Raw genomic sequence first — 13860 nt, forward strand, 5'->3', positions numbered from 1 at the left:
TGTCAAATCAAACAATCGTCTAAATCATATAGAAACAAAAGAGAAATTGAGATGATGAAACAACTTTAAAAAGCCTAATTTTTGTTATATAAAATAAAATAACTGGGAAATTGGTATGGTATAACGTCTATAAAATAATCTCTCAATAAACACAAGTTAAAATTTCCTTATACTATATGGTATATATATATTTTTGACCTACTATATAGAATTTCTTTTCCATTTTTCTAATATTAATTCCCATGGAAATTAATAAAATGGGAAGTAGACAAGCTACAGAAAAACTATGAAGGAACAAGATACTCTGATATAGTCATTTCATTTGTATTGTAACAATGGCTCCATTAAATCAAAACAAGCAAAACTGTTTGTTTATTTAAAGAGACAAATTTTACATTCACTACAAACATACTTGCTTCACACTCCGCGACGTCGAATTGGCACCAGCAGCTACTCTATATATCCTCAGGTCCATTGATGTCCTGGAAAATGAATGAAACAACATCAGACACCTGACTGAAATCTAAATCCGGTAGCTGCGTTAGGCGTTCAGATCGAGTGTATTACCTTGTTTGCAATCACAGCACCATCTGGAATTTCTAGTTTCACTCCGGATTTGGCAGCAACAGTCACTTTCCCCTGTATTCCCCGGATAATGTCATTGGTAGGACGTTAAATGCATGTCAAAATAAACGTACTCGAGAAAGAGAATAAAGTTTTGCTAATTACCTTGAGGGTAACGCCAGATCCGAACCATACATCACCAGTCACCTTCAAGCTATCTAGATCAATGATGCTGGGAATGGACTTGAAACGGCCTAAGAAGTTGGCCACCTGAGAGACAAGACAGTAACTGCATTCAGCTAAATGTCATATAAATCTGCAGCACTAATCTACTTGCGGAGTTGATGCTAACCTTCTTGAATTCAGGTCCCAACTCGATGGATGGGTTGGATGGATTAGACCTGGCCGGGTTTCGGATGACATAGCCCTCATCAGTCAAGGTGTAAAGATCAGACTGCAAATATATACAGGTGGATGAGCACACTACAAATCATTTAAGTTAACTGAGAATGTATAGTATCGTTAATCAACAAAATGGAATATCGTAATTAACCTGAACAAGGAGCAAATCTGAAGTTGCTTTCACTGGAAGGAAACGAGATCGAGGAACATTAGCACCAATTGCCCGGTCAAAAAACTGGTTGAATAAAATGGTAATTAGTAATGCTAGATAGTGACAAAAATATCAAGACTTCAAGGATGAAATTGGGTATTTAAAGATACACGTTAAGTTTGGCATACTTTAATCGCAGCACCGGCAGCAGTTTCGAGTTGAAGAACTTTGACTCCGTCCACTTCCTGACAATGAATATTGACTAGATCAGGCACTTATACAAAGTGTTGCAACCATGGAAACATGATAAACAAGAAGAAACTGATACCTTTGGGTTGGGAATAATCTCCATCTTGAGTGCATCTGCTTCTACAAGTCTTTTAATAGCACTCAGATTCACCCACCTGCATAATAGCAACGGCTCTTGGTCAGAACATGCTTCATTGACAAGACTGCTGAATAAAGCTTAGAGTAGGTCATAAGAGATAATTAGACTATCTCGACTTACAAGTTGTTGGTGTTGAAAATTTTGAATTTTTCAATTGACTTGAATTCATTGACCTGTACCAAGCAAGTGAAAACGGATCATCAAATTAGGCCCCTCTTGGATGAAGTGAAATAATAGCATACATCGTCGTGTTAAGAGGAAAATAAATGAGCATTTGTAACTTGACACTAGCAACATAAAGGAGATGTAGATACTCAGATGGATATATCCATTTCAACAATAGATTCTAGTCCAATTAGAGAACTGTTGACTAAAACGTATTATACAAAGAAACCTGAGTCACTTTCCCATTTCCATACCTTCTAATAACACTTCACATATAAATCAGCAAAAGGAAAACTAAGGAAGAAACAGGAGATATAACTCACATGTTCATCAGGGACTTGTGCTATTTCCAACAGCTGCAGCACCACAGAAAAGAAGTTCAATAAGAAACTTTAGCAAAAGCAACTCATAAATATTAAGGAAAAAGCATGCAAGCAGCAGCACAACTATCCTAAGTCTCTGAGAGAAGCGAGAGAATTACAAAGACTCCTATCTAGATTCCAAAGAACTAGGAGCAAGCATGCTGCCAAGAAATTGCATCATGATGAAGCACCACAGAGGAACTATATTCACTTTGCAGGTACCGTCTTTTCATGGGCTCACATGCAATCTTGGGAGGTAGCAACACAAGGGGTCAAAAAGTAAAATGTGATTTCAGACACTCTCCAATAGACATACTTAGTTGATCAAGTGAAGTAGACCAGATCTAGGTAGTTGTACTTATTTGTAGGTTGTTTTCGACAAGTCTATATCCAACCAGATGATTCATAGACAGGAATTGCTTCGGCGCTTCAGATATAAGAATCAAAAACTGCAGATAAACCCAATTACCTGTACTTTTCCTTCATATGAGATTAAGGTGCCACCTTTGACATCAGCTAAAGTTTTGGGAGTAACCTGCAATACTCATTAAGCTGTAAAATTGCAGAAAGTAGATAATAGTTTCACCTAGGAAGATGCAGTTTTAAAATAACAGTATCACGTCAGTACCTCCATGCAATACTCATTTTTGTTTAGGATCAGATGATTTAGGATTTCTGCAATGTCAAATTAAGGAAAAGATAACACGCTTTTCATGGCAATTGGGAATGGCTTTAGTGTCAAAACCTTCTTCATGATTGAGATGTTATTAAATTGCACACAAAAGAACTGTAGTTTCTTCAACAATGCAAAATCATAGCAAGGATACTCAAATCAACAATGGCACCCAAGTTATCTGAGTTTGCAACAAAGACATATTCCTTTCCCTGTGGAAGATTGAAATATAATAATTAATAGGCAACATTTCACGCAGACAGTAAATGTAAAAAAGGCCACCAGAACGCCAGCCATAATCATAAGAAGGCAATGACATGAGAAGCAAACCTTTGCTAGTAGTGCATCAAGCTTTCCACTATTCATCAAAGAAGGGAAAACATCACCATGACCTGGAGGGTACCTGTACATGAGCAATGTACATTAGGCAAGTGAATATATACATGTTATATGTACAAAAGGACTAGAAAAGATGGACAAGGAATCATAATTCTTAAAGCCTTCTCGACTGGATACACTGTTTGAAGAAAGCAATTCTACAAAGCAAACCCATGAAACAGACAGTTTTACCAAACAATTCTGGCTCAAAACAGTAATTACCTACGTTCTGGTTATCATTCTTGAAGCAGAAAAGATAGTAGCATACATACACATAGAGACGACAAATTAGACACAAAGCTAAATGAAAATAAGTTTTCACGATCAGTTCAGGTCACTAAGTTCAACAGAACAATGATACCCTGCCCAATTGCTAACAAAAGAAACAGCAAAAATTTTGATCCAACTATTTCTCAATAAAATGATCCATATCTAACTTGTTTCAGATTTTCAGAAGAGAGGATGATACTTTGTTATAACTCAACAGAGAGCCCAACAGCTTACATAATTCCAGAACTCGAATTAAGATTCATTTTGAAAGAAAAAGAACATCATTAGAAATATCACAACATCTTAAACTGTCAATTACCATCCATCTTTTCCAGAATTGCCTTTGCATGGAAGTGGGGCAAAGTCTTCCGTAACCAGGCGAGGGTACTGGCTCTGTGAATATTTAACAGAAATCGTTAAATCTCTCTTTACAAATCCAAAACTTTTCCCGTGCAGATTCAAGCTGATAGATACTTGATATCACTAATGATAAGTCACACTGACCTGATTGAATGTATGAATATCAATGTTTGAGTTCACATATTTTTCTACAATCTACATAGAGAATGCAATGGTAAGAAGTCAGCACTTGCAGTCAGCCAAACAGAAAACTTAACCATGGAAGAGAAGATATCAAAGTTATATTGTTTCACCTTCAGTGTATCATCATGGGTGTTGAACGAATTCATCAAAAGCAGGGGAACACTGCATCCGAATTTGGCATTGAGGGCCTACAGAACACGAGTTAATCAGAGAACATTTAAAAATGGAACACCATGATGGATTAAAATATTCCATTGATATGTGGTACCTCAATTTGCTTGACAATCAAGTCAAGGAATGTCAAACCATTACGAACTTCAATAACTGATCTGCATCAACAAAAAAAAGGAACTTGAAAATTTCTGCATCTTATAAGATAAACAAAAAATGCAATCTACAACTTTTCTTTTAAGTGGAGAACATCATCTCCATATGCAGTTGCAAGTTTCTGACAGCTAATATTTTTCCCAGTAGAAGGAAGGCCAGGTCTTCCCAACTTTTAATTTCTCTCTAGCTTCAACCATACAAATACTTCAAAAATAAATATGCATGGTAAAAGGTGAAACACATTTGCTGGAGTAACACTATATTGATTTACAGCATGACACAGGAGGATAGATCCTGGCCTCCGACAGGTGAGCTGAATGATTGAATCTGATCTAATTACAAGTAGCCACAAACCATCTTAATTTTACTGCTATATGAGTTCCTAAAACTTAAAGGGCATCACAAGCAGCAAATTTGTATAGTAGGAGTATCTGTTTTATAGTATTCTTACACCAAATCATAGTGGTAATTAGATCACATAATGGTTGAAGATATCCCCCATCACCCAGAATACACAACTAAAAGAACCCTCCTATCCGATGACTTCTAGTATTAAAAAAACACAATATACAAGTAAAATAAATAGTCAAGCATATTGCTTTAATACTCTCCCCCTGATGCATGCACTAGCACAAACAAACTGGAAAATATATAAGCAATGCATGTGCTAACGTCAACCAGCTCATACACGACTTAGAAATTTTCAGGCTCCCAGCGGACAAGTCTAAAAAACAGCATCAGATGAAAAAAAACATAGAAGGTTGAGTAAAAAACTCTGGATCCACCAACAGTATTCACTTTCAAACAGCAGGTGCTCTTAAACTATGGGTTAACGCCAATAAAGCAAGCTTAATGAAGTCCAATTTGCAATAAACTCTGTTTTCCAACAAATATTAGGCCTCAAATTGGCTAGAAAAAAGCTGCATATACATACTTGGGACCAGTGCATCCCATTGTTGTTCCCAAGCCTCCATTGAGCTTCAGGACGACAAGTTTGTCCAAAAGCTTCTTAGTCTCTGCGGGATCTGCATTAATCAAGATAATCAAACTTCTCGAGAAACATATTCAAACCAATCTAATACTAAACAATCCGTGCTGAGACTCGTTGATCATGATTATGACAGATCACAAAAAATATTAACTTTAGATAATATTGTACAAATACCTTCAGAAAGAGGTGCTAACTTGTCATATGGCACCACCACCTCATCAGTTGGCGTCTGGATCTTACTCCAGTCAATGTGTTGCGCTTCTCCACTACGATTCAAAAATGCCACAACAGATCAACAATCAATAACCAAAACTAAACCATACAAAAAATATAAAAATGTGAAGTGATATCATGCATTTCGAGCTACAAACTAACTTGATCTGCAAAAGCTCGGATCTTTATGCAAATTTTGCACACACACACTACACAAACTAACTTGATCTACAAAAGTTCAGATCTTTATGTACATTCTGTGCACACACACACACTATACAAACTAACTTGATCTGCATAAGCTCAGATATTTATGTACATTTTGCACACACACACACACACTATACAAACTAACTTGATCTGAAAAAGCTTGGATCATTATGTACATTTTGCGCGTGCACACACACACTATACAAAGTAACTTGATCTGCAAAAGCTCGGATCTTTACGTACATTCTGCACACACACACTATATACAAACTAACTCGATCTGCAAAAGGTCGGATCGTTACGTACATTCTGCGCGCATACACACACACACTATACAAAGTAACTTGATCTGCAAAAGTTCGGATCTTTACGTACATTCTGCACACACGCACTATATACAAACTAACTCAATCTACAAAAGGTCGGATCGTTATGTACATTCTGTGCGCACACACACACACTATACAAAGTAACTTGATCTGCAAAAGCTCGGATCTTTATGTACATTCTGCACACACGCACACACTATACACAAACTAACTCGATCTACAAAAGCTCGGAAATTTAAGTAAATTTAGCACACAAACACTACAAATCATCAACTAACCAACAACAATTTCATATCAAGTAACCATTCAGCATTAAATCACATCAAAAAGCTAATAAATCACAATTCTCATCACTACTCTTACTCCAGTCAATGTGTTGCACTTCACCACTATTTATCCTCAATGCCACAACAGATCAACCATCAATAACCAAAACTAAACCAAACAAAAAATCAAAAATGCAAAGTGATTCGCACTTTTCAAGCTACAAACCAACTTGATCTGCTAAAGCTCACAAATTTGAGCAAATTTTCCAAAACACATAAAAAAGCTGATAAATTATAATTCTTACTTAGTACTCCTAATAATCATAATGATAGCTCCAAAACTATTAACTGTACCTTAGATAGCGATCGACAAGGTTAATAAATCCAGATTTCTCGTTTTCACTGCGCCAAAAAAAAATCAAAAAATTAAAATCAGCCTCTGGATCCAAATCAACTTAATTCGATCACAATCAGTAACAAAACAGCACTGGAAATGGAAAAATTCGTAAAAAAAAAAAAAAGTTACCTGATTTGATTAAGACCGGCGACGGCAGATTTGAGATTGTTGAGCTTTTCGGCATCAGCAGGAGAAAGAGTAGTAGCAGTAGCCATAGCGAAGAAGAAGATTGTGATCTACGGAGAGAAATGAGAAGAGAAAGTTCTCGAGGAGCAGAGAGTATGGAGAGAAGAGTGATAGATATAGTGTGTGAATGAAGAGAGGGAAAGAGTAGAAGAGTTAACACCTATAAATATTCTTCTATTAGGTGACAACTAATGAAACTTAACGATAACCGTTCTTTAACAAAGGTGATTTTATAAATTATGTTGTTGAGATATCGAAAAATATTATAGGAAAGAATAATATTTCGCTATCATGCCATGTTCGACAGAGTTCCTAATATTTTTTTATAAGATTATAATAATTTTGTAATATGAACACTTTACTCTATCGTAAATATTAATGACTATTTTTATAATTCAAACATGCTATAAAGAATTCTTTTATTAAGTATTTAAACTAGTCCATGAAAAATTATATCTCTATTTGAAATATAGGTAAGATATGTGTGTGATTTTTTTTCAAATTTCATTTTATGAAACTACACGGAATACATTAGTGTTATTATTTGGTCTTTTAACTTCTATGTATACGTAAAAGGGTTCGAATATGCGCAGGAATAAACTTGGTTTGGATTTCCAGGGTAGGGGTGAGGGCCCCACCGTGTATCTAAATGTAAGAAATAATATTTAAAATAATATTAAATAGTAGATTTGAAATCATAAATTTTAATAAAATAATTAATGAGCCGATACTAAAAATCTTTAAAATTAAACACATAAATTTTAAATTATGAATCCAAATTCGTTACGATTGTTATGATGAGATTGATGGTGCATTGATTAATTTTTACGCATTGTTGGGCTTGTTTTGCCCCCACCTCCACCCGATTTTGCTGGGGTCTAGGAGGGCTTCAATTTGGTGAAGCTTCTATTTAAGACGTTTATTTTAAGTTTTAATTAATAAATTTTTAGGAGTTTCTTGATCTTGTCATATTTTTAGTAGAAAAAAATATAATTAGTGAAGATTAATGAAGCATTAATGAATGCTGATTAGTAGTGTTTTTTTTTAGAGTTCTCAAAGAGTCAAAGTGATGTACAAGACAACATGTAAATCCACTTTAATCTTATCAAAAGGTCACATAAAAACAAGAGAAAACTTTGAGAAAAAGGAAAGGGAAAGATCAGTGAATTTTTTAAAAGAAATCATATGCAAAAAGAAGAAAAGAAATAGCATGTTGTATATTAACAAGCATACGATAAATTATTCAAGGTTATCATAGAAAAAATAATATTCATTTATTCTTAATCAGAGATTTCACATTCGAAGTTTAAAAATAGAAAATATCCTAATAAAGGAAGTGAGTCTTATACGGTACAAATTTAAATTAATTAAGACTTCAAACTACGTATATTAAATATTGGGTAGGAAATTGAATACCAAAGAAATAAAAAAGCACAAGATAAAAGAGTTGATAATTCTAAAACACTAGGATAACATACGTTTTCATGTGGTGAGGAAAAAGTTTTGATAACTGAAAATGTAAAGACATATCTTAGTTGCTATCAAAGTGATTTGTCTTTTTTTTTAACAAACTCTCAACTCTTCGAGTAGAAAGGTTGGGATTTTAACAGCAACAACCAACCAAGTGTGCTTTATACGACGTAAATGATTTTCGATCATAAGTGAGAAAAGTCATTTTCCTCCTTCTCTGTCTCTATGAATGTCTCTATGAAGTAGAGATAAGGTCTCTGCATATACTCTATCCTCCTCAGACACCCCTTTTCCCACTAAGTTCGTTATTGTAGTAGTATTGATTGTTTACTCCACAACTTTGTAACTTGAACTGGAATTAAAGTTATAGCTTAATGATTGTTGACTTCTTGTTGCAAATCTGAATAAATAAAGAGATACTTTCGGTTCAAATTTTGAAAAAACTTTTGCACATGTTCTCAAATTCTTCATAATACAATTTAACTACTCAAAATATATCACCTCCTCCGACAGTTCAAAACCGTATACCAAAGGTATGAAGAGAAAAATATGAAGGTGCACTGAGTTCAAACTGAAGCAAAAACACAACCCTCCCTTTTCCCTTCTAATAAGCAAAAATAATGCACAACTTTACAATTCCCAGACCATCTCCAATGAACACAAAAAGAGGAAAGGATGAGACCCTTTATCATAGGCCATGGCATCTACTTTCTACAAAGAGAGAGAGAGAGAAAGACTATGTCCAAATGAAAAGAAGAATCGGATACTAACGAAAACCATAACCAGAGTTCATATAAGGAATCCAATACATATGGGGGTGGACTCAAATTTTTTGATCCAGTTAAAAATGGAAAGCCAAAATTGCTGCTCGTCCTGTACATCTTGTCCATTTAGTTCGGGGAATGTGAACAGAATGTTGGTGGCTGCTTGAAGCCGGAAATGTCAAACAACTCCATGAACCTCAGATCTGATACTCTAGTTTTCTCAGCAGCATACCTTTGGTACTCATCGAAAATTGAGGTGAGGCACCATTTCTGTAATTTTCTGAGGCACCCCACAAGGCTACCAGTTCGGTGCTGCATAATTTACCACGCAAGATGTAAACGGTGGTCAGAAATGTTGAGTGAAGATTCATGTAAGAAGAAAGCCAGAATTTTAAACAAAGACAAATGAAGGACTACCTTTCCTCTTTTGCAGTGAATTAACAGAGGGCGGTTCTTTTCATCTATAAAAAGAATCGACAGAAATTGTAATACAGAAAGTATTTAGCAAAACTAGTGGACAGAAACCTAAAGCAAGATATAATAAAATGCAATCTTTCATACTTACCAAGGACAACCCTCAAAGCTTCCTTTATTGTTTCCTCTGGGATGTTGACCAATGGTGGCTCCTGCATTGAGAAATAGTCGAGTACGAATCAACATGAAACTTTTTTGCTTCATATCAACAACTAGAAAGAAATGTTTCCTATTTACCCGTGGATAGATTGAAAAGAAACAACAACTAGAATATTCACATACACGGTTTGCACAATCATGTGAAATTTCTAAAATGTCTGCAAACCAGACTTAGCGTTCATATGTGTTGCTACTAATGTTTGTAGTATGTGTACCTTCCAGTATAGATTGCAACCATATTAGTACTTCGCTTAAATTTCAAACCATCTCCATAATAGAAAGATGTCTTTTCACTTGACCAACACCTTCGGATATCCAGATACAATGTGGTAAAGTGGTTATAGGACAAGAATACACATGGACGTTTTTTTATTCACCAATCAAGCCTCAGTGGAGGAGACGAGATAGACCAAAAAATTTGGAGTAGCTTTGTCCAGCATTCGGACAGCAGAGAGAAATCGTAGATAGCATATGATGATTAAAAAACAAAAACATAGAAGAGGGTATGACAAATACAATGGTTTCCTAGTTTGATAGGCAACTATTTGACTTCCTCTAAGGCTGCTCAACATCAGAAGGTAAGAAAAGAAGAAGTCATATGGACTTGATTGGGGGCTACATATCAAATGGCATGACAGATATGACAAACAGCAATAAACTTGATAAACCAGCAGATTCATCAGATTCTCTCTTCACAGTCAATCATCTAGTGATCTTCCTAGTTTAGCAATCCAATTAGTTGGGACTTGGGATGTAGAGTCGGACAGCTAATATGACCTGCTTCTGGTGAATCCGAAAAGAATGCAATTACATATTGCTAGTGGATAAATTTCTCTCTCCAACACACCAATTGGAGGATTTTCTCCAAGAAAGTGCAAAGCTCCAACAGGTTCAACTACTAGAATGTATCTGTTCTCACTTAGAATGTGGAAATTGGACAATCTTTCTTCAGGCTTTGGAAAACCACAAGAAACTCCCTACCTCCTTTCTTAAGTTATGAATTATTTTCGTTGCAGCATTACCTGTATTGCACCACCACCGAAACCATTTGGTTCATGCATCAAGAACAGAGGAAAACTAAAAGCTAAAACAAATAGAAGGAAGACAAAATAAATGCTAAGAATGATCAAGTAGCACCAGTTGCAGCAGGCCCTTATGAAGTAGAACTGTGACAAGTACTGTTGAGTGGTGGCTAAGAAGGAAGCAATAGTAGGAAGCTGTAGCTATACTTGCATTTTGTTGTAAAAGCAGAGTGCAATTTAAGAGGGAGAGGAACTTTAAGTACTAGACCCTTGAGAGAATCATAGAAAAAAATACAGCATGAGGCCGCAGGTGACAATCCCCATGGTGAAAATCTTTTAACCTATTATAGGTCTGCAGCTATCTGAAACCCAAACATATCACCAAACTATCTCAACTACTAGTTGATGAATATAAACACATGAAAACTTGCAGACGGTTTTGAAACAAGAACATATTTTGGGCCATGCAACCAAAAGTACAAGTTTAATACTCTGACATGACTTATACTAGTTCTGTAAGTCAAAGTCACGATGGCCAGATACATAGTTCACTTCCACAACAACTAAAGGAGAAATCAAGGGTCTGTGACTATTCCAACATACTGCTGCTAAATGACTAAAAATATCCTAGACCACAAAATTTTATAACCTCATCTCCTACAAACTAATACCACAAAACCTTTTGACTTTGGTCCTTGAAGAATGATGCCTCCTAATGCCAGTTTAGTAAGAAATTAATGATTAATCCTTTCCTGTTATACAAATCAGAATAACTTCAGACATGGAATAAATAAGGATGAGAACAAGTTAACAAACATATAGAGTAAGTATTCAATGCCAATAAATAGACTCTTTCTAAATAATCAGTCAACTAACTCCCATTTTTACATTCTTTGATAGCTAGAAAACAAGTCAATTAACTAATTAGAGAGCAAAAACAACGTCTTTTTCACCATCAGCCGACATAAGGAAATGGAGCGAATAAAAGCATTACTTTTTTTCTTTTCTTTTCTTTTCTTTTCTTTTTTGGATAAGTCAAATAATTTCCAGAATATCACACCTAGTTGGTATTACAAAAATGGATAACGTAGTGTATAGTTGGCTAATCCTCAGTCCTTTCCCAAACTTCTCCAATTGATTTAGTCCAAACTTCAAACAAGCCTTTCTGGTAATGCTTTACAACTTGTAGAGATCAATTGAGACATTTTGGCAAAGGACTGAGGATTAAGTTAACTATACACTACGTTATCCATTTTTGTAATACCAATTAGGAGTTATAATCCGGAAATTATTTAATATACAAAAAGTAATGGTTTACAACAGCTTCCTCACAGAAAAATCGGATCAGGATCACTCAGCAACAAAAAGCTTCTTTTTTTTTGACAATTCCATCACATGATCATAACATTCTATATCATACTGATATTGAGATATACATTACGGAAAATAACCTCAACCTTAGATCCTTCAATGGCGAACTGAAAAAGTCGAATTCCATTAGCATTTAGAAACTCCACATTAGCTTCAGGATATCGCTCTGGACACAAATATCTACACACAAAATATGCAAAAAAAAAACAAAAGAATCAATAAAAACGTAACTTCAAGTAACGAAACCGATCGATCGAATTCACGAACTAACTCACACGATAGAACGAAGACCTAGGGTTTGTAAAAAGGCAAAGTTAGCAGTATCAGGAAAACCAGACCGGAAAACACCGTAATCAACCATAGCGAAATTGAGAGGCGGAACAAGAAGTCCTTCACCATCTAATACCGGTGAATAACTCTCCGGCAGCAAACCGCCGTCATCGTCGTCGTCGGAGCTCGAATTAACGATCGGATGACACGTGGATCGATCGCCGTTCTCCAATCGCATTGCTGTTGTTGGCGCCAAGTTAAAAAGGAGATACGTATTTAATTAGGAATTGAAAAATGTATATTTATAAACTGAATTTTGATTCTATGGAATCTTTTCGGATCTTCGGCCTTTTATAAAGGTTAAAGGCCGGCTGCTAAATTGCGCTGCCTGTTTACGGGGTGAAGGTTTATATCGCGGTGTAAATCGAATAATTTGTATAGATCGATAGTATGGCATTGAAGGATCGTTTGGTACAAAGGTTAAATTATCACGCATATAGGCTCAGAGCTAATATATCTTATATCAAAGATAAAATAAAATGAGAAATTTAGGATTATGTTTGATATTATATTTGATTGACGATATAATAAGTTTAATACTAAACATAATTTTGGAAAATTTACTTTATTATGCATATTAAATAGCGCTTAAAGATATAATAACTCGATAGTATAACGGAGGATAATATTAATTTTTTTTTAAAAGTAAAGGAAGCCTTTTATTCCACATTTCTAGAAGTCGTATATCTTGTCTGTTGTATCTGGTTACATATTTTTGCAGCCACGGTTTTGTTCTAAGAAAAAAATGTTTGTTTTAGAGAGTTTAAAAGGTTAAATTTTTAGAAAAACATAATATTTGAGTAATAACAAAAATTGTTTTTCAATTGTAGTAATGTTTTAAAGAGTTAATGATAAAAAAATATTTAACTTTCATACATTTTCGAGTTTTATACTTTAACTATCTATTGTTCTATTTACATAAGCTTCTATTTTTTCGCAAGTTCTATTCCTCAACTATCACTGGTTTGCACACCTAGTTAGCCAAATATTTATCTCAAATCGATAATATACATAAGCTAATTCAGTATCGAAGTGTGCTTAAAATTTAAATACAAAATAGTGATAGCTAAAAATGAAATTCGTAAAAGATGATAATAGATAAATAAAATAGTGAATAGTTAAAGATATAAAACTCGTGAAAAATAACGGAGTAACATTTAAGTTTTGGTTGGAAGGTGATAAGGTAATTGAAGGCAAGTGGGAATGAGGTATTCGATAAGGTGTCCATATTTGCGAAGTCCTTTTTGGACGGTTAAAGTTTACTGCATTTGTGGTTAGAGATTAAATGAACAAAAACAAAAAAAGAATAGTGGGCACTACTACTTTTAAGCTGGGCAAAAAGAAACAAAAGTTTCGAAAAAGACTTGTAAAATAGTGCACTTAACCAAATTTATTACGTATGGTGATTTGTGACCAATTTGGAAGTTTTTGGCATTCATTGATAGGGGTTCTTGA

At 34.8% G+C, this 13860-nt stretch overlaps 2 protein-coding genes across 3 annotated transcripts; both read right to left on the bottom strand.

The window, feature by feature from the left end:
- Window positions 1–287: 287 nt before the first annotated feature.
- LOC125843776 (UTP--glucose-1-phosphate uridylyltransferase) lies at window positions 288–6990 on the bottom strand. The gene is made up of 21 exons (XM_049522975.1): window positions 6759–6990; window positions 6587–6634; window positions 5389–5480; window positions 5158–5248; window positions 4165–4225; window positions 4007–4084; window positions 3858–3908; window positions 3673–3746; window positions 3036–3108; window positions 2860–2917; window positions 2661–2707; window positions 2502–2567; window positions 1994–2026; window positions 1626–1678; window positions 1446–1521; window positions 1306–1362; window positions 1118–1201; window positions 917–1018; window positions 730–834; window positions 568–639; window positions 288–482 (listed from the first exon to the last, which is right to left on the bottom strand). Exons 1-21 carry the CDS (start codon window positions 6842–6844, stop codon window positions 456–458), a joined length of 1434 nt encoding a protein of 477 aa, XP_049378932.1. The 5' UTR covers window positions 6845–6990; the 3' UTR covers window positions 288–455.
- A 1727-nt stretch (window positions 6991–8717) lies between these two features.
- Window positions 8718–12672, bottom strand: LOC125844159 (tyrosine-protein phosphatase DSP1-like). Of its 2 annotated transcripts, none has more exons than XM_049523420.1 (5): window positions 12351–12672; window positions 12162–12255; window positions 9615–9675; window positions 9467–9510; window positions 8718–9361 (listed from the first exon to the last, which is right to left on the bottom strand). In XM_049523420.1, exons 1-5 carry the CDS (start codon window positions 12581–12583, stop codon window positions 9176–9178), a joined length of 618 nt encoding a protein of 205 aa, XP_049379377.1. In that variant the 5' UTR covers window positions 12584–12672; the 3' UTR covers window positions 8718–9175. The 2 variants fall into 2 exon arrangements, with proteins under 2 accessions (XP_049379377.1, XP_049379376.1); XM_049523419.1 differs by having other exon boundaries at window positions 12156–12255; window positions 12351–12668.
- Between the last annotated feature and the right edge of the window lie 1188 nt (window positions 12673–13860).

The sequence above is a fragment of the Solanum stenotomum genome, chromosome 11, assembly GCF_019186545.1.
Source record: "Solanum stenotomum isolate F172 chromosome 11, ASM1918654v1, whole genome shotgun sequence".
In the NCBI taxonomy this organism is placed as follows: domain Eukaryota; kingdom Viridiplantae; phylum Streptophyta; class Magnoliopsida; order Solanales; family Solanaceae; genus Solanum; species Solanum stenotomum.